At 49.6% G+C, this 20,922-nt stretch overlaps 1 protein-coding gene across 4 annotated transcripts in view; it reads left to right on the plus strand.

Annotated features, from left to right (window-relative positions):
• Window positions 1-20,922, plus strand: part of LOC144129247 (uncharacterized) — a 122,572-nt gene that overhangs the window by 38,749 nt on the left and 62,901 nt on the right. For 2 of the 4 annotated variants that reach the window (XM_077663258.1, XM_077663260.1), the window contains exon 2: window positions 10,323-10,419. Coding sequence is in view for 1 of the 4 variants with exons in the window: in XM_077663257.1 (XP_077519383.1) it covers window positions 16,363-16,374 (12 nt within the window). In the remaining 3 variants the exon portion in view is untranslated. Of the gene's footprint in view, window positions 1-9,553; window positions 9,867-10,322; window positions 10,420-16,231; window positions 16,375-20,922 lie in introns of those variants that run through there. The other 2 variants (XM_077663259.1, XM_077663257.1) reach the window with 2 other exon arrangements.

Raw genomic sequence — 20,922 nt, forward strand, 5'->3', positions numbered from 1 at the left:
CGACCTGAGTAGAACAGATCGAGGGCCCTCCATCACAAAGCAGCGCAGACGTTTCAGTGTCAAGAAAGGCTGCTTGCCGTTGCGGCTGGTAATGTTGACGACAACGTAAGCATCAGACTTCTTCTCGGAAGGACGAGGCTGCAGGATGCGTTGTGTCAGCTTTTGGACAGCTGCAAGCACTGGATTCAACAAATCCAGCATCTGCAGTGCATTCTGTGCAGCTGGCACGTACAAGCTGGAAAGCAGCTCACGCATGACATTCACGATTGGCTTCAACATTGCAATCACTCGCTCGTCTGCGACCTGGTTCGGTTTCTGACCAACTACCCGACCAGCAGTATAGCTCAACACACTAGGTGCGCGGTGACTGTTCCATCATTGAGAGTGTGCAGTGCTTCGGGAGCGATGTCCAAGTGACTTGCCGATCCCGGTCTTGGACCGGAGTTGTGACTTGTGCTTGATTAGCAATGGGCTCGGGACTCTGAGTACGCAATACCTGCTAGGTCACTGCGGGTGTGTGTAGCTCAGGTAGGGATGGTCAAGGCCCGTCTGCGACAACAGTCTGTGCCTCGCCAGTCATGTTGCTCCCAATCCTTAAAGTAGTATGCCGAGCGGGAGGGCAAGTTGCGAAAATTCTTGGACGATCCTTTCCAATGATTGCTACACTATTAGAAGGTCCGTGACGAGGGCGACGACGTTATCGCACCTTAGCGGCAGCTGCTCTGTGTGTGGAATTGTCTCGTCATTTGTTTGAGTATCGCCCTTTCCTTTTTCAGGCGAGGACAATCTTTTGAGGCAGCGCCATGAGGGCCGCGACAATTGGCACACGTAAGGACTGTTGCTTGGCAAGAATCGCCGCTGTGTAGCTGAGTACACCGTGGGCACACGATGAGGAAAATGCACACATTACTCACGTGTCCTATCTTCTTGCATTTCCGGCACTGGAGAGGCTCCGGGACAAAAGTCTTAACTGCATGCCGAAAGTGCCCAACCTTCACGTACGTTGGAATGCAGTCCCCTTGGAAGGTCAACTTGATGCACTTTGTCCTCCCAAGATGCTGAGCTTGCAGTATGGCTACACCGCCGGTAGCTGGTTGAATCAAAATGGGCAGATCAGAGTCGCAGATGGCTACGTCGACGTTGTAAATGACGCCTGCCGTAGTGCCACTGCCTAGAAGGACATAGGAACGAACGCTGATGCCGCCGAGCGTTCTGATGTGGCTCAAACTCTCAAGCGCGTGACGGTCCATGACATCAGTGGCGACGACATTCCTAAAACGATTCACCCTCACATCTTAATTTGCTCCCGGGACGCGAGCCTCCAGGAACGCGGACGCGGCTTGCCTATTGATGTAGTTGAGATTATCGGTGGGATTCTCTGGCATAAATAGGACAGTATGTGCTGATGATCCTCGCTCCGTTGTCGTCGTGGACGTACTCAACGACGACGAGTCCTCACCTTTGCGCAGTCTCCGTTTGGCCTTCTTGCTTGGGACTCTGGCGAGGCCGTCGTCAGCCGAAGAGTCATCACTGGTGGCCGAGTACACCACGGTGGCCTGGCTGCTTGCGTCATTCGGGAGGCCAAGACGTTTCCTCTGGGCGTCAGCGGCTGACAGACCGGACTGAAGTTGAACAGCGTCCACTTCCATCACCGTCACCAAAAAAGAAACAGTGGTTTCATTATAATGTCATAAATCAGGAAAAAACTGAAGAGGCGACGGGGCGGCGTTCTGGTCTAGAGCCACTTCCAAGGTGGAGTAGATTTCTAATAAAGCAGTAATGACACCCTTATTAGTATTAAGTAATTACTCATAATTGTATTACAAATACAATTATGAGTAATTACTTCATTATTACAAATTTGCTCCCACTTTGGGGGATTCTTCTAAACATTTGACCAAGATGATGATATGTTACATTCACATTGACTAGTTCCTACGGCCTTATAAAATCAATGAAAACCAGCATTAAAAATTCCTGCGGTAATTTTGAAAGTTGAGCGCCATGCGGCACGAGGTGGCAACCACGCAAACTAAACAAGTGTTTGTCCAGACTTTCTTCGCTCGATCATTCTGGCGACAGAATGTTTTGGGCTGTTATTAATTGCTCGTGCAATTTTGGCTGAGCACTTTGTATATATTGCTGCACGTTTGCCAATTTTCGGAGCACTCCTAAATAGGAGTGGTCTCCACTAATTGCCGGACGCTGTGCGTATCAGCGCGCTGGTGACGGATCACGGCTGACAGGAAATTAGGAGCGACGGAGGCCACGTCACGTTTTGTTTGTTTTTCTTTCCTTGCTCCAATCTGCGTGCGTTATTTAGGCTCGTTGTTGAATCAGGTTTTATGACGCCTAACGGTGTCACTCAAAAATAACGTGGCTGTTCGATGCGATTTCGACGCTCTTTCGTGAAATGAAAACAGCGAAGCTGGTCTCTGAGTTTACGTGTATCAGACAATTAAGGCACTGGTGCTGGTGAACACTCTCAAGGTTCGCTTACACGCAAAGCATAAATACCCACGAAAGCAGCAGATTGGACAGCCGTAGCTCAGTTGGTAGAGCACCGGACGCGATATTCGGGGGTCGTTGGTTGGGATCCCACCGGCGGCATGGTTGTTTTTTCTGCTGCTCTATTAAGTAATTTCCTTTAAGCGACAGATTAATCGCAGTGTTATTCTCAGATTGATTGCCACTACACATTAAAAGAAATTTAAATATTCCCCTATGCACCTTGGTTTCGGTGACTGTTGGCTGCTTTCTCTCTCTCTCTCTCTCTCTCACACACACACACACACACACACACACACACACACACACACACACACACACACACACACACACACACACACACACACACACACACACACACACACACACACACACACACACACACACACACACACACACACACACACACACACACACACACACACACACACACACACACACACACATTACGATATTACAGTGTCCTTCTTTGGCTGGTGTTTTAATTTTGCCAGGAGGGTAGGAAATAATTCGTAAACAGTTATTTTTCATACATATATGAAAAAAAAGTAAAGGCGATGATTTGAAAACTTGTGTAGCGTTTTTGCCCAACTGTCTCTTATGTCGTGCTATGGGAACAGCGAAGCATGCTGCTGGAGAAGTCGTGCCTTAACAGGGCTATCCGCATTCCGATGGCGATGCGGAAGCATACGTACCTAATAGAAATATTAGGATACTCGAGCGGCAGACCACTGAAGGCGAATGAAAATATATATATATCGAGAAAAAAAGCGAATTTAAATACAGATTGCTTTTCGGACCAGCGAACCCTATAGAGTCTCTATGGAAAGTCTAGACCGTATAGACAATGTATAGACAAACCCTAGAGAACAGTCTACAGGCAATACAAATCGTATAGAGAGTCTATAAACAATCTATAGATTTATGGCCGTACACTTTTAGTAGACTTTTGTCTGTAGACAGTTTATAGTCTATGAATATACAATAATAAATATCTATAGGAAGGCAGTAGAGTTTATAAGAAGCCTATAGACTGCCTATAGACCATTTTTATGAGGGAACAGCCGAGGTGAAGAACACATTGTTTCAGTTCAGGGGAATAGATTAAACTGAAACATGACGAAAGAAACTTGAAACAATATCACTTTTAGCCGCAAAAGAAAAAAAAACGGAAATAGGGAAAGGACCGGACGCCGGTAGGATTTTGGCAGGAAATGGAGATGCCTCGCGGAAACAAGGAACAAAGAGAAAAGCCAAGTACATTCGGACCCAGCCCCAGTGACAAGAAAAGCGGGAATGGCGGTGGCCCCCGCAGGCGATAGGATCTATCGACAAGAAAACCGCTCTCTCGAAATTGAGGCTGCCCGGCGAGCCAATAAGCGGACGTCGAGCGCTCGAGGCAGCACCGCCGGCTTTGGGGGCTGCACGTCGCGGGAGCTCTCGATGCGCGTGCTTTGTTTCCCGCGTTCGCTTCGGCCACGAAACAGGCGTAGACGACACCTCCGGCATCCCAGCAATTCAGTGCGGCCAGCGAGCCGCTACACCGTAGTCCAGCTATCCGACGCCGCTGTCGTGGCGGTAGAGCCAGCCAGACAGCCACTATGACGCCGTCGGTGAGAGAGTAACAGGAAAAGGAGGAGGGGGGTCAGAGGTGATTGAAGACCGCGATGTAGAAGCTACCGCAGTATTGAGCGCGAGGCTTTCCCTCGAGACAATACGGTTCCGAGGGCGGAAGGGGAGGGCAAATTGAGAAAGGGAGAGTCGCTTGCTGCCCTGCTGAATTGACACGCATATTGGCAGCAATAGGTTTCCTCCCGCTGGCCGCCGCCAGCGCGAGAAAAATAAGGCGCAGGGCAACGCAACGCGACGCGCCGGTATAGGCGGCGGCCTTTGTGCTGCCTGTCGCCTCCCCCCCCCTTCCCACCCCCTTTCGGGATGATCACGTCTTTGGTGTCTCGCCGCGAGCGACGACTGCGACAGACGGCACGGCAATCCAATAAGGGGACGGCCCGTTTCTTTCTATCTCTATCGCTCTCTCTTCCTCGTGGAGTTTCGCGTGATCGTGCGCAAGTGTGTTGCGCTTGTGTATTGCTCGCACTGCTGCGAGGCCTCCTCCTCCCTTGTGTTGCACAGCCGGCCTGCGCCGCCAGGCCGTATATAAGCGGGAGTCTCGGCGCCTCCTCTCCACTCCGTCTCCCCTCGCAGTCGCCCTTGCTCGTAGCGGGCATATACAGCAGGGTCCGCGCGTGCTCATGCACAGGGGCAGGCGTCACCCGTCCTGCCATTGTTATTGCTTAACACTCCTCATTTCCCACCTTGCCCGTGTTTGGCTGATGTCCCGTTCGTTGGCACAGTGCCTCTTTGTTTGTATGTTCTTCCTCTATGGTTCTTGCTTTGCCGCCGTCGTTCGCTTCTAGTTTTTGGAGGCGCCGTTATTGCGTCCATTATTGGGGCAGTCTGTATGGAACAAGCGACGGTTCCTATACGGCGGACACGGTGATAGCCACAGGACGGACGGCGTGAGATCCTCAGAGTAGCGCTGCTGGACGTGTGTGCACATTGATTGCACTTATCGACAGGAAAGAATCCACCGTTCAGATATAAAGACATCACAGAAGAATCAGTAGAAGAAAAAAAGACTAAACACAAAACTAAAACGAAATAAAGAACAGCGGAGGGGAAGCGCGAATAACGCGTGCTTGATTGAGCCACCAGGGGACTTCAATTTCGGAGACTCGCCGTCGTCCCGCATAGCGTTATAGGCCGCATACCAGTAGCCGTTCGACGGCAACCGATACGAACGCGTGACACGGGGTTTCTCATTTCCTCGTTGGACGCGTTCCTTTTGCGAACGGATCTAGCCGCTCCATGCCTACTTTTCTTTCTTTTTTTTTCGCTTCCAGCGCGGACTCGTCACGTTATTGCGGAGAGCTTTGGTGTTGTCGGGCCTTACACGGATCGGAGCGTGCATGCGACATCAGCTTCGAATGCCTGTGTGTCGCGTCCCCTTTGTTCCCCCCCCCCCCCCCACCCCCACCCGAGCCTTTGCGGCCGACAATGAATCATGCGGTGAAAGTGAGCCGTGCATCATTGATGTCTCATGTCGAGCCGCGTGGTTAGCCGTGGCCGAAGGGAATTGTACTCTGAATATTGAAACGGTGCAGCTGCCGCGTGGCGAGGAGCTGCGTGCGAGCAGCTTCTCACGCCGCCTGGAAAAGCGGCACGTACACGTGCGAATTGGCTGCCCCTGGGTAGTGCATACTTCGGCTTTCCTCTAGCCTATAGGTAATGCGGTGCGCTTAACTATAACGTCAATACCTGAGCTGTCACACGGTTTCTCCTGTTGGCGCCTGCACGTTGCCCGTAGTGGAATGGTTCGTTCGCCATGCGTGCGACGAAAAGGAATGTCAGCATGGATATGACGCCGTCAACAGGACTGTGTTACACCTCCGCAAGTATTTTCCGCATCTGAAGCCGCGATACAAGCATAGGCGATAAGAAAAGAATATGGAGAATATGATACATAAATAAGGTGTCTTCTCGAATGGAAGGACGGTTATATTTACAGCTGAACATTGTGCGAAGACCGGTGACAGGTATGTTGCTACGATTTCTAGTTTATCAAAGTAAATCAGTCAGTCGACGGTTTAATGAGTTTTTGTCCTCTGGGCTCTCTCAAGCTCTAGTCCTTGAAGGGGTATAACGGCAACCTAATCTATGCAATGCGCCTCTTTTTATGTGCTGTAGCTTTCAGACATTATAAGGCGTATTTGTGTTCTCCAAGTTAAACTTGAAGACACAAGTATGTGAGCAAGAAAGATGTAGCGCTTGCTGCTATAAGACATAGAGCCACAAAAGCTAAAGCTTGCTACCAAAGGCCAGAATAGTCGAGCTACTTTGTATATGAATGGGTTTTCAAATACAAAGTAGGTTGTTCAGGCCATTTGGTAACAAGTCTGAAATGTGCATTTCTGGGTTCCAGATTAAATTGCAGAGACCCTTCGTGTAGCAGAGGCAGATTTGTAGAGGAAGGGGCAGAGTGGGAGGTCGCCTCCCCGCCCTACCTCCCAAGAGAGGTTTTACTTATGAAAACCACTCTAAACCACATTTTTTTTGGACAAAAAAAAATCAAAAAGTACATCGCTCATATGGGACCACCCGCAACCACTCCATCAAAGAGTAACCCAAGAATGCGCCTCTATCGTATAGTCGCCTCTGTCATATAGTCGGTAGAAGTCTATCTTCTTCTAAATAAAGATCTTGCTCGGCCCAAGCCCTTCGCAGCGAATGCCATAGAGATGGAACAGAAGCTGTACTATATAGACGGCTGTGCTCATGATATTTATTACAAGTGGGAGAAATATATAAGGGAACACCCTATATTCACACCACCAGTGATTAACGCGTCAGTATGAGAGCGAAGCCAATAAGATTGCCTAAACACTTCTTTGACTTCCATGCCGAAGTAAACTTAGTTCTTGAGTGCGAGCCAAATGTTTCATTTATAATGTATCGACTTGCACAGTCATCAAGGAGTCCACAGGGCTTGATGACAGAGCGTGAAGAGCGCTTCGGCCTTAGGAAAAGGGGTACCCTAGAACACGCGTGGACCTTCGAATCTATCTTTCCAAACCTTCCCTGACTTAAGCCAACCATGCATCTTTCATGGAACGACCACAAACTCAACTAAGGCCGCTAGCTCTCATTAGGTCGCTTCATGCGCTGACGACTGCATCCGACTTGTGCGCGCAGCTAGGACTTTGTAAGCTTTGCAAAGTGCTGGAAAATTTTCTAACGCTGCTTGCACTTTTGAGTCGCGGCCAACTCTGACATCTTGAAATGCGCCGCGATTGACGCCTTGACGTGCTCGTCATATACGTGTGGCCGTCGAACCCATACAGTGCGCAACCCTAAATACCAGAATAGCGATATCTGCCCACATCTTGACGCATTAGCTGTCATTTTTCAGCCGGGAGTTCATCTGCATTCTATATGACTGCTTTCCAGTGCTCTGAGGAAACGTAAGCGTTATGATCATATTTTCCTCCTATCGAAAAGAGTGAACAAAAATAGAAAATGTGGCGTCTCAACGTAAAACAGTGAATTAAGGAAGCCGCACGGCATGCATGGCGGGGAGGAAAATAAGCGGCATGCAACCAGCAAACAACAAAGACGCATGGTGGTGCCTGCAGCATTCGCAGTTGGGGAGCAGCAACGAATGCAGGGACCATGGGAGGGGAGGGGGGTTCGATTGCCTGCCTGGAAGAGCGGGGTTCGTGCCGATGAGTTTCTTATCCCGAGGCTGCGCGGGCGACCGCCGAATTGCCCATAACCGCGATCTAATTCGAACTCGCCGCGAGGCCACGGGAGGGAATATGCGAGAGGGCAAATGGGGACTGGGGGTGGCGGAGGGTGGCGAGGACCGTTCGTGGATGAGATCGGGATGAACACCCTGGTCGGTCGAAGAGCGGGAATAGGGGGAGGGGGGGGGGGGAAGAGGGGGCGGAGAAAGACGGAAAAATGATCCTCGGAGCGCAGATGCGCAGGAGTTCGTTGCACGGGAAAGGAGAGGATGAGAAAAAAAATAAAGAAAAGGGGGGAATGGGCCTGGGGAATGGGCGGGAAACAAGGAAGCCCATCTCTCGCGTGCAACGGGGAACGAGATTAGGCTAGTTTGCCACCGCGTCACCAACCTTCTTCCTCTCCGAGCCTCTTCTCCCTTCTTCCGTTTGCCGTGGAAGATGAGCCAGCGCAGGGGCCGCGGGGGTCAAAATAATGGCACCCGGGAGCGGTTTCGCGCCCAAATGTAATAATAGCCGACACCCATGGCGCGCGCGCCGACGCGGTTATGGACAGCGTCGACGGGGCTGGCTTTATGTGGCACACGAGCCACTCTCCGCTCGCTTTTTTTATTTTTTTTTTGCTCCTTTTGCCTTTTGCTCGCACTTGTCGCAGGGCTCGATGAAAGATTTGGCCGTCGCAGCCGCGCCAGTTTAATACGGCTGTCGAAACTGCGGTCGCCTGAAATACAAACCTCTTTGACTGTAACGTGTACAGACTGGCGTGTAGTTAGGGAAACACAGTGAAAATGAATTACTCTAATGATGAATGGAAAAATAGAGTGAACATTACGCGAGGCCGAAAGCGCGTTTAACCATGGATTACTCTGTCGCCGGAATTACGACACGAACTTGAATAATTTTACTTGTCATAAGCGAGTTGAATGCTGCTTTCTTCCATTTTGTTTTTTGGAAATACGCACTGGCCCGTCTCGTGGGTTCTATTCCTTTTTCTGTTCCCTTTTCTCGTTGCTTGTCGCGGCACGTAATTACACTTATTTTTTTCAGCACTGAGCCCTTTAATCTATGCGTGTGACCTAGGGCTAGTAAGATATGCCTAACACTCTCGGGAATAAATACATAGTGATCGTGTGAAGCATGCAAGCCATTAATATAGGACGCAGATTGTACAAATTGCATATATTATAGCACTTCGGCGCGTTAATGAAACGAAAGCCTAACGGAAAAAAGAAACCGAAAGTGTTCAACGAATTCGCTTCCTGATATATCTAATCAGACTTGCACCTCTTTGATTGTACGCCGTGGGTTTTTCAATGCTGGTAATATTATTGACGCTCGATTAACGGAAAGCACCAGGGAGAGTGCTTCTGCTCAGATCACGCGGAGCAATTATGGACGCAATTCAACGGGAACTTGTTCGAACAGCAATAATCTTGTCTCCGCACGCTTTGCCTCTCCCGGAACTCTTTTCTTATCTGTTGTCTTAATTTCAGCTCGGGGAAGATAGAGTCAGCAGCACTCAGTGAGTGCGGAGAACGGCCAATTGACATCTTATCTGTTGCCTTCATTTCAGTTTGGGGCAGATAAATTAAGTAGTGCTCATCCGCCGCCGAGAGTGGACCCTTCATTAGGCTCATAGAGGCGTTCTTGCGGCAGTGCGTGAGGGTAGGGGGGGGGGGGGGGGGGGGAGGTCATTTACTCAGTAGAGGGGACCATGAGCGGCCCTGTTTCAAATAGGCGCTATTCTTTGCGGTTATCGGCGTGTCAGATGAGAGCGAAAGTGATGCATTGTTTCAGTAGATGTACAGTGTACAGCGCTCTCTGTTCCGTGTTTTCCCCTGTCTCTGGAACGCCATCACTTCTTTTTGCTATTAATATTAGCCAGTGAGCGGTGCGTAATTACACAGCTGCAGTCGGGAAACGCCGCGCCACATATCTCATGTGAGGGGCGGTTAGGGGCGGTTTTACTCTCGGTCTGCGACATGAGTGTGAGAGCAACGAAGACCTTGCGGTGAGGCTCAGTGCGCATACCCGGATATTGGGGATGAAACTGGAGAAGTGAGCTGCTTTTGTTTTTACCTATCTCCTATGCTTGCAGACACTTTTGCATGTCGACCCGCAGTTGTCGCCAGGTTTTTTTTTTTTTTTGTAGCGATAGCTACATTACGGTAGCATTTCGAGCCTTCAGCGTGGCGGCGCGCCACCCTGCCACGTGGTTCGTCACGTGGCCAAGTTCCACTCAGCCAGCTGTAGCTATCGCGTCACTCCAGGTTTAACCAGAGCTAAACACCGCCAATTTTTTTTGCATGTGATTATACGGTGAGCTGCGCGTTTATTAGTAGCTTATCAGTTCTGTTCTTTCTGATGCAAACATGCTTCATTTGGCTCAAGAAGAACAATACGCAGCCTGCATCGTTGAGTGGATATTAAATAAAAGTGTTTTAATTATCGAGCATTTCGGGTTCAGGTCGTTTTTCATACTTATTTTTCTCTTCTTTTTATCTCGTGTCACAGGTCCAAAGAGCTGAGCTGAGGACCGGGGTACAAATCAACTCAGTCTCGCTACTCGGATCCAAGTGATGGGCACGAAATAGCGGCTATTGTATGCCAGGTAAGATTCCTTGCTTTTGTTTACGGTGTTTTATCCATTTGCGGAGATAACGCATTAGTGGTCTCGCTGATTAAACTATCGCTTGCGGTTGTCGAATGCATACACAGATGTTGTTCCCATTGTTTGCATAGAGTCGCTTAGAAAGATGTAAGAATCATGCCCGAGTCTTGCACTCTGCACGGTCCCTGAGAGTCAAGTAACGCGCGGAGGTGGTCCAGTTGGCGCATGCTCGAAAGCAGAAACATGCGCAAAATAGTAATCAAACTCTATACAGCGCCAGAGGAGGCGCCATGTAAACGTGGTGTATGCAGTCCGACTGGAGAACGTAGATACCGCAATAGAACATACCTCTCTGCGTCGTTTTTAAGAAAATTTCTGCAGGCAAAGTGCGGCCGGATGTCTCGGAGTAAGCACTATCCTCCCACGGAGTCACATTTTCGGGAATTGCGTAGCGATATGAGTACTCTGAGCAGCTTTTCAAGTTGGATTCCTTGCCTGAATAAGCTCTGAGCCCACAACTGCCAGGTATCTCACGCATAAACATGAGATTATTTGTAATTTTGATTTAAATACGCATTCTACCGCGTATATATTAAACAAAATATCAGACATTAGACGTTGCATGTTTCTGAAGGCATACAGGCCCGTAGTGTACACAGCAAGGAAGAGGTCATAAAGAATGCGATTTTAGACCGACGGCTGCATTTTTTTTTAATGTGTACGTTGATGGAAACACCCAGACTTGATGAATATATTTTTATTAACGCTGACAAACCGACCTCTTGCTCATTTCTAAGTAGGATAACACAGCGGACGAAGCCATATTAACTCTCCTCGTTAGGGCTGAGTTGCTACTGACTTCTGTGAAGAGGCTGGCGAAAGGCGTAAACAAGCTTTTAAAACATCGTTCCAAAATGACCATCAATTAGACAGCGCAATTAAGTGTCGTGATTTGCCAGGCTATCAAGTGCAAGGTGTTGTATGACTCAGAAGAAAGCGATTTCTGTATATGCACTAATGCTCCTGAGTTCTCAGGAGTTTTTTAATGTACACAACGAGTTTTAAGCTCTCAGGAGTGAAAATTGGTGTCACTTGTCCAAAGTTTCCGCGAACTAGCAATTACGAAAAGGTTTACTTAAATGCAGAGCGTTTGCAGAATTCGCAAACGCTTGAAAAAAGAGAAGTCATTAGAATTCGGCTACAGTTTAATACGATGGAACCTGTGCTTGGCTCTGAAGGCATCTGCGTCCTTCCCATTTCTGTTGCCCACTTAGGCACTACGTCTTTACAACAGAGATGCAGGGCGTAGGGGATGTTTTTCACAGCTGCACAAGCAATCATTTGACCATGCTGATTATTTTTATTTGCATGCGAACTTCACTACGCCCTACCGTTTTATGTTTCTACTTGCCTTGGCGCAATTATTTTCTTTTGAGGCCGAACGAAAAACAAATAAACACAGCAAACTAGAGTTCGCAGAAGCACGTGCTGCACAGGTAACCACGTTTGCTTGTGTGTGGGAAGCCTAATTACGGAAATGACCAATACAAAACGATGCTGATGGATTTTTAAGCCGCAAGGGCATCATCTATGGCCAAAGAGCACCATGGCGCAAGGTATTTTCGGCTACACAAGGTGGGGTCAAAGACGCATTTCCCCAGCATTTCAACCTAAATAAGCCGAGCACCAGACCAGGGGAAAGCTTGTACCCATTGTATAACCGGTGGGTACCCGGCGGCACTGGGGATCGAACTCCGCACCTCCCGCATGCGAGACGGATGCTCAACCACTTGGCCACCGTTGTGGCTCAATACAAAACGACTGCTTTTTTTTTTGTTTTAACAACATAGCGAACCCATGCGTGGACCTGTTAACAAAAATTAGTGGAATCGCATGGGCATATCCCGAGAGCTTTGGAAAAAGTGAACCGCACCAGACTCTTTTAAACAAAATTGCGGAAGGGGAGTGTAGGTTGACGCGTTGCGAGTGGCTGTTAAGCTGCGCCCACATCCACCGCACAGCCCCTCCTCTACAACTTATTTCTTCCGGTCCTTCTCAAACAGAGCACGAACAACGATACATGGCGCTGTCTCGATTCGCCGTGCAACGTTTTCTATTAGCGGAACCAATCTTGTTGCTGATAGCGAATCTAATTAAGAGCCTTCGGAGAGCCTCGGCACGTGGCTGAATTCCGACGCGTAATTGAGCTGTCAGATTTTTTCGGAGAGAATTTAATAGGGTCAGCATGCCAACTCCAAGGCCTAATTCGCTGGCCTACGGAACCAGCATCCTACGGCGAACATCACTCTTCACTGGCTGCTTTTTTTGCCGCTCGTGCATATCGTTCGCGAGCAGTCCGTGTAGTTTGTTATTACATAACATTTAGAAGGGAGGAATAATTAGCTTTTCAAAATATGATATAGACTCGTAGCGAAATTTCATTTATCCTGGAATTAACGCCAAGCGGAGGTCGCCACGAGCTGGCACTGGTAGCCAAGTTCGCAGCGCGCGTGCGTTCAGATGATAACGTCGGAAACCGAGAGGCGCAATCTAGCCACTCGAACAAAGTCCGAGTTTCATTTCGTTGCGATTATATCTGAAGCGCTTCTTATCAGGGCATTGGCAAAGACCTAGACACCCAGTCACAACAAGCCCGCTGCTCTCTTCATTTCTTTTTTTTTATCTTGTTTTTTAACGAGCTTTTCACATCTGGGTACAGATATACACACGCAGTCATTACACGACGGTGACGCACGCTTAGCAAGCGTCGCTTTCGCCCCCGGCGTAATTGCGTCCTTCTCTCCGCTTGTGTATTCTTGAAGCAAACTCATTCCGGCCCGACAAGGGATATTGAGCCACTCTCTCTCCCCGACGCGTTTTTTTTCTTTTTGTTGTCAAGTGCGCCGCACTGATATTGGTACAGGGGAGCGCAGATGAATAACGCCTGCTCGAGTGCCCGTATGTGTCTGTCTGCCTCATATTTTTTTTTTTTTTTTGCTGGGCCTCTTTCTCCGTGACGGCGTCTGGAACGAGAAATGCAAGTTTTGACGCCACAAAGTCGAACCCTGGGGCGATTTACAGCGTCGAGCAATAGGTGTACGTTTTGTCACGGGCCGTTTCATTGCGCTTGGCGCGCATCAAACGCTTTTATTTTTGGTTACCCTGTTGTGCTGTCGAAGGGGGGGGGGGGGGGGTGGGGGGGGGGGGGGGGGGGGGGGGGGGGGGGGGGGTCTTGATGCGGTTAAATGGGACACGGCGCGACCGGCGCTTTTATTATATCTCCTACGGCGGGCAATAATACTGGCTGCGGAACAATGGCCGCGCCTGATGAAAACGCGAACACACGAAACGACGCACTGTGACAATCGACGGGAAATACATATGAGCGCGCCCCTTTTGATTCTCCTCTCGTATGTACGTAGAGCAGGCCCACGGGAGAATCAATACGTTATATGACTTGGCGCGTGACTGTCAGGAACAGATGCGCAGAGGCCAGCTTGTGTTGTCTCCGTGTCCGATCGAGGGGAGCAAAAAAAAAATGTATGCGCTCGATATGGAAAAGCCAGCAGCAGCGTTTAGGCGCAATAGGGCACGTGTGCATATAGGCGCCCCCCCATGTCTCGCTGTTTTGGCTGCCTTCTTCTTTGCACCCCCCTCTCCTCCCGGCGTAAGCGCGTGCTTATGATGAGGGCGGTTCGCAATATATACTGTGTGCGAGGAACACAAGAACGGAGGGAAGGGAGCCGGGAGTAGCGAAATGAACAAACTGTCACAACCGATAATAGATGCAGATCGATCTTGCATGGATGGGATGGACAGCTGCGGCAGCATCCCCGAGACCTGGCGCGGCCGCGTTGTTGGTTGCGTAATTTTCGGCGTGAACGGTTCGCAAGGCTACCGGAGGTTCAAAAAAGAAATGGACATAGGAAGCACGTATGGGTAGAATGAGATTTTAAAAAAAAATAATTAAAGGGCGGGGGAAGGGTCAAGTAAAGAACAGGAAAAAAACACGAAAGGAAGAGGACAAAGATTAGTGGCGAAAGGAGGAAATTGCGGACGCGGGCGCCCAGAAAGGGGGGTCACGAAGACGCCGGGAGAGCAGAGGGAAGAGAGATGGTAAAGAACAAGCGTGGTGATGCTTGGGGGGTAGGGTTGAAAGGGAGGGAAGATCGAAAAAGCGAAGGAGGGGAGGGAGGTTATAGCGTAGCCGTGGAGCCAATCTCTAACCGAAATAACGCAGCCGCGGAGCGACCGTTCTTTTGCTGCTCGCCGGCGAAGCACTCCTCCGCGTTACGGAGCCACCAGCGTCGGCCGGCAGTTCCACACGGATGACCTCCCGCTGGTTCCAATCATAACTCCTCTCGGCGCCCGCGCCCAACCTCCTCGCCACCCCCCGCTCGAGAAGAGGGCGATTCGAGGATGCAATTCCTCTTTTATATCTCCTGCTGCCGGCGGTGGCGCAGCAGTTCCTCTCTTCTGCCAGACGCAATATAGGAGACTCCCTCCTCCTGCACACCCCCTCTTCGAATGAAGTCGAGAAATGAGCTGGGGAAATAAAACCTTCCGCCGTCGCCCGGCGAAAGCCCGAAGGAGGGGGGTCGCCCCCTTTTGCTCGAGGAGCTAGCGGCGGCGGCAGCTCGCATTCGATCGGGGCATTTTAATTTAGGAAGGGAGCAGCAGCAAGCAGCCTGCCTCCCCTGTCTCCTGCGTGTTTGTTGCAGGTCGCGGCGACGCGGCTTGCGGACTGAGGTGGGTGGCCCCATTGTTGCGCGGTCCGGAATTGCGCTGCGCCCTTCGTTTCTTCGTTCATTTCGTTCCTGTATTTTTTTTTGTCTCCCATCGGGCGCGTTTCGATACACCCCCGCCCCTTTCTTCCCTTCTTCTCTGCTGCGGTCGGCGCACGCAGAGGCCGTACATGCGGAACGAGCTGCCGCGGGGAACCGCGGCGCGGCGCTTCTTCTCATCAGGCTCGCGAGATGAATCCGGCGTCCAGTCAGCCGAACAGGAGCCCCGCAGCATCCTCCTGTCGCTTGGCTTCCACCCTCCGCGTACGGTGGTCGCCGCTGCGGAGACCAGGCCCCACTGATGTCACGACGCTTGGCTGTTATTGTTGATTGGAAGTGCCCTGGTGCTATTGGTGTCCCTCGTGGGTCCCGAAGCTGGAAACAAAAGTAATAAAGAAATACGACCCCAAAGAAAGAAACACCAGCACCAGATGTATAGTAATGCACGTCATGCTCCGACCGCGTGTTGTTGAGCCAGCACGATCCGTCTTGGTTGTTGCGAGGTCGAATCGATGATTTGATAAGGTTGGAATTCCGTTGTGCGTTATTTACAGCATAATAATTAAAGAATTCGCGTGTCTGATGCAACAGGAAACAGCGCCGGTGCAGGAAATTGCACTTGCCGGGACGGCTGCATGGGCGTTCAGAAATTGTTTTTGATTGCACTGTGAATCAGAGTTTAGTTATGGAAGAGCTCGTACGCGTAAAAAAAAAAAATGCCGTGAGTTTCAATTAAGAATACCGCCACTGCTGATGAGTAAACGTACAGACGTTGTGTGTCACATTGGACCTCATGCCACCGGCTATGAAAGTCCGGCTGATTTGTGATTACTGAAAGTCAGGCGACGTTAGTTGGCGGGATAATTAAGTTTGCAATTATATTTGGAGCCGCGTATCTAAGCACTGTCATCTGTGTATCCACTCGCTACTAATACTTTGGGTGAATCATTAAGCTGGCAAGCTTCGCGTAAAATTGCGAGAGACCGTGTTCGCCCTTTTTATCGCCCGTGCCTTGAAAACAGTCAGAGGCAATTACTGAAGCGTTCGTGATAGCCGCAGTATCTGTTTCAAAGAATAATGTCATCTTGCACTCGCCATATACTGAACGACACCGTAGGTCTGTGAGCTCTCCACTTACACCCGATGCTGGACCTGTCACATGGAAATCCGGGTGAGTATCTCCGACGTCTTTGACCCGAGCGACGCTTTGGAAACCTAACGTGACTCATTTTTCCCACTACTGCAGAAAAAGAAAGGATATGGCGGTTCTATGAGAGGCGCCTAAAGTGCTTGTTCCAAGGTGCTGATGAGACCGGCCCACAGAGAAGGAACCAAAATTCGATGGGAATATGGAGCTCCGCGTAAAGCGAAAAGAACACAGATTACGCTGGGCTTGCGAATCGATCAGCACTTTGATTGGCAAAGGAGGATAATATAGAAAAGAAAATGTCGGATGGGAAGGCAGTCATCAGATACGAACGCGCGGGATGCCCACCCCCGGACGCGGAGGTGGGTAGAGGCAATCCGCAACTGCAAAAAATCCGGGTGCTCTTAATCCGGCCAAATGAAACTCGGATTAGTCAATCCCGACCGGATTGACACGGAAAGCGATGGAGAGAGTCGCGCTTCGCGTCGCGACTCGTTTACCCAGGAATCTGGGGGGAAATTGGGAGGTGGAGGACTGTGACGCGCTCATTCGCTTGAGACCTTGCAGACGTATGTCATTGTGCGATCGTAACTTCGACCGTACTTGTTTGGTTTATTGGGATTAACGTCCCTAAGCGACTCAGGCTATGAGGGACGCCGCAGTGGAGGGCTCCGGATAATTTCGACCACCTGGACTTCTTTAAGTGGACTGACATCGCACAGGACACGGGCCTTTAGAATTAATCCCCCATCGAAATGCGATCGCTTGGCCGGGATCGAGCCCGCGTCTTGCGGGTCAGCAGCCGAACACCATAACCACTGAGCCACCCGCGGCGGCTCGGCCGTACTTGTATCGGCTAGCGTGTATTAATGCATGCAGTCGATTATTGCGGCTTTCCGCATGGCCGCATGTTGTGCCGTTCTTTCACTAACTTCATGTATACCAACTTCTTTCCGCTGTGAAAAATGCTGACACTGTTCCGAGTCCACGGCAAGCCGCGAGGCCACGAGTTCGAGAATAGTGACCGGTATCTTTTAGTTCATTCGAAAATTGCTTCTGTCAGTGCGAATATCCATTAGCACATAGGACTGTAACACATAGGATTGAGTGGTATCTAAAAGCGCATGATGACTATTTTAAACACTGCGGGCATTTACTGCTGAGCTCAACGAGTTGCGCGTTTAACCTTGCACTGTGGGAAGTACAACTCTCAAAAGCTGGTTGTGCTTCGCTGAATTTAGCGGACAAATTACGGAAACCATATATATATATATATATATTATATATATATATATATATATATATATATATATATATATATATATATATATATATATATATATATATATATATATATATATATATATATATATATATATATATATATATATAGGTCACGAACCTACATCTCATGAACGAGCAACTTCTCTAATCCCTCCACTAATCTTCTTTGCGTTCCTACGTAACAAATATTAACATGTGCGCGCCCGGTCGAGATAGGCCTCGTGAGCAACGCATTTTTCAGCTTACCCGGGCAAGCGTGGGATTTGCATGCACTTATCGAAGATCGAGCGTTTTGGTTAAGGGCGCCAATGAATTCTCAGAAGTGGGCATTCAGTAGGTTGGGGCAACCTAAAAGAATGAAAAATAATAAGCCCCTGTCTACACCACATGATGTATAGCAGGCTTTCCAATAAGTGACAAAAGGAACTCGTACTATCCATGCATGTTCTGAGCGAAGTTTAAATTAATGTCGTATAATTTTATTAGTAGAGCACACGCATATACCGTATAGACGCCGTGTGTTATTTCACAAGCGACGAGTCATTAGTGTCCTGACATTGAGCGAATGCTAGAAGCTAAAATAAGCATCGAGCTGATTGATCCTAGTCCTCGTTGTATTTATTGCTCTAGATAGGACATTTTTAATGAGGCAATGCTGAGCGTGGTGCCGAGTCATTGGTGCGCACTAACGCTGCCTGTCGTTTCAATTTACATTGTTCTGCATCGTAATCCGTGATCCGTGCTTATTTTCGAACTGCTGCATGCAATGAGCACCGACTCACCACGCTGGCAGTCCTAAATCGCTCACCAAAACGCAATCGCAGCACTCTTTGAACTTTGTGGCGCCGAAAGTAGCGAAGAATGGCGTGCGTTTGCGCTAACTTGTCGGTGGAAATAGAATTGCTTTCGTGGCCGCGGCGTCGTAATTTGCACTCCGTCGCTGGAACATCACGTGCTTGAATGCGCTTTGCGCGGGTCTTGCATAACGCGTGCGCGCTGAAAGCTTGAAAGAAGAGCAGGGCGATTCGATTCTATTCGGACTGTCAACTATTGCAGCCTATAGCTTACGATGGTAGGGTCAAGTCCGTAGAGGGGTAAAGAACGGCTGAACTGTATGAGAACGAGGCCTTGGAGAAGTCTGATCAGCGCGTTGTCATGCTGTTATAAAGCAACGGCAGCGAGACGATCCGCACTTGTTTCCTTTTAAGGAGTGAATCGATTCCGTTTGCGAGTCGCACAGCAGAACACGAAATGGAAGTGGGGGCCTTGCTTGCGTGTGATTGCCCAAGGAAGTACACAACACATACTCCACTTCTTGCTTCCAGGCTCAGGCTGCTGGGCAGCTGTTTTTTTTTTGTTCATGATTTTTCGTGTTGCGAGAACTTTTTGTGGTGCCTGTACCTTTCTCTTCCCTCATAGCGTGTGCGGTTCTCAGTATGTAGAAACGGGCGACGACAAGCCTTGCGGGCCAGTAATGCCATTTCATCGTGCTCAGAAAAAAGGTGGAGAGTCTATTATAGACATACCCCCCCGCCCGATACAATTCATGATGATCCGCACCTGGCTGCACACAGGTAGGAGGGTCACGCAGTCTCATGTGCTACATGCTCACTGGTTGGTCGCATTTGGGTGCACACCGCAGCGCTCTAGTTCCGATTTGTCTGCACTTCATCACGTGATCTCGCAATGGTGAAGTCAGTCATTGAGCTTTCTTTTACGACAGTCCGACCATACTCCAGTCTTAAGGCGTCTCAAGCCACGGAAAACCTCCGTGACGGGAGCTATGACTGTTAAACCAGGGACGCCCCGCTCTCAGGGGAAGCATTTCACGTTGCGTAGTGCATTCCTGACTCTAGGGTTAACGCTGTCATGTGGATAGGAAAGCGTGTTGTGCCTGTGTACAAGAGTCCCTTCTTATTCTGAACATTAGAAGTCGCTTTTCGCCCTAGTTAGGAAACACAAATAAAGCGAAACTCAAGTTGCTCGTGGCATGCTTGCAAAGTTTCGTTTTACACCGACGGCAGTGTAATTGATGTTTTTTCTGGACCTACAGCGCATTTGTACCCTGTTGGTGCCGTAATTCGTAACCTGAAAGTCTCGCACACATCTGAGCAACCGGAAAGCTCAATATGCGATTCCGTGCTTCAGGCCTGTGCCTTCTGTACTTGTGTCTGTTCATGACAAAAAAAATACTTCTAGACTTTTGCCCTCGACCTCAATAACCGGAGGAGAAAAAAAAAAGTCCTGCGCCAGCTTCCCCTGGAGTATAAAGTTCTTTGCCTTTATGTCAACAGTGAACGGCATTTTTAGCAACTAATACATGAATTACAATGCGGACTCAATGACTTGGTGACTCCAGCAGGCATGGCATTTTAATGTCTCTCCACTTGTCGCCTTGTTCTCAAAGCTCGCGAGGTGGCTTCGGCTGACGCGCTGTTAAAGGTCGACTTCTGCTAGCTAAGACGCTGCGCCCCATGCCTAATTCACGAAGGCATTGTTTCTATGTCCTAGAATTATTGAGAGCTCATGCGAAACAATTGAGCACTCAAACTGCGGGATTCATCCATCACACCTCTCATGCCAAGTCGGCGTTTTAAGGCGATTGTAGCACCTTATCTGAAAGCCAGCTTGCAGCAATTCAATGCCATTAAACACAGCAGCACCCGATGGCGCAGGACGGCAAAGAAGGCGAGAAAAATACAAACAGCCCAAATAGGATGGAGGCGTGTGATTCATGCGTGCTGATTTCGAACAACGCTACGCTCGCGAAAAGTTAACCCCACTCAGCAACTCTTGCGTCCGCCCTGCCGCTTCTCAGGGCCGAGTTTTCTCTCTTTTTTAGCAGGAAAAGATTCTTCTGACAGGCAAGTAGAAGTCAGTTCCCGCGTTTTTTTTTGTTTGTGTTGCTGTTCTTTGTGTGCCGACTCAGTTCCACGGACCATTCCCCGCCGCCCTCTGCCCTCCCCGCTAGCCTCGCACACCTCTCAGTATGTGCCTTCCACTCTTCCTCGCAACTCGACGTCGGCAGCCCGCTCCAAAAAGCGCGCGCTTTCGCCACGGCCTCGAAAAGCAGCGAACCGGGCGCGTTATAACGTATAGCGGCGCAAGCCGAATCCCAGATTACGCCATAATTTATAGCCGAGAACCCGGGGCCGCTCGCTCTCTTTTTTTTCCCCGTCCATCCCCTCCCCACACTTGGCACCTTTGCCTCCGTCCATTCCCTTTCCTCCTTTCTCTCTTCTCTCTCTCTGTGTGCCTCTCCGGTGGTGCTGCTCCCTTTGGCCGGTG

This window comes from Amblyomma americanum, chromosome 4 (genome assembly GCF_052857255.1).
Source record: "Amblyomma americanum isolate KBUSLIRL-KWMA chromosome 4, ASM5285725v1, whole genome shotgun sequence".
Taxonomy (NCBI): Eukaryota; Metazoa; Arthropoda; class Arachnida; order Ixodida; family Ixodidae; genus Amblyomma; species Amblyomma americanum.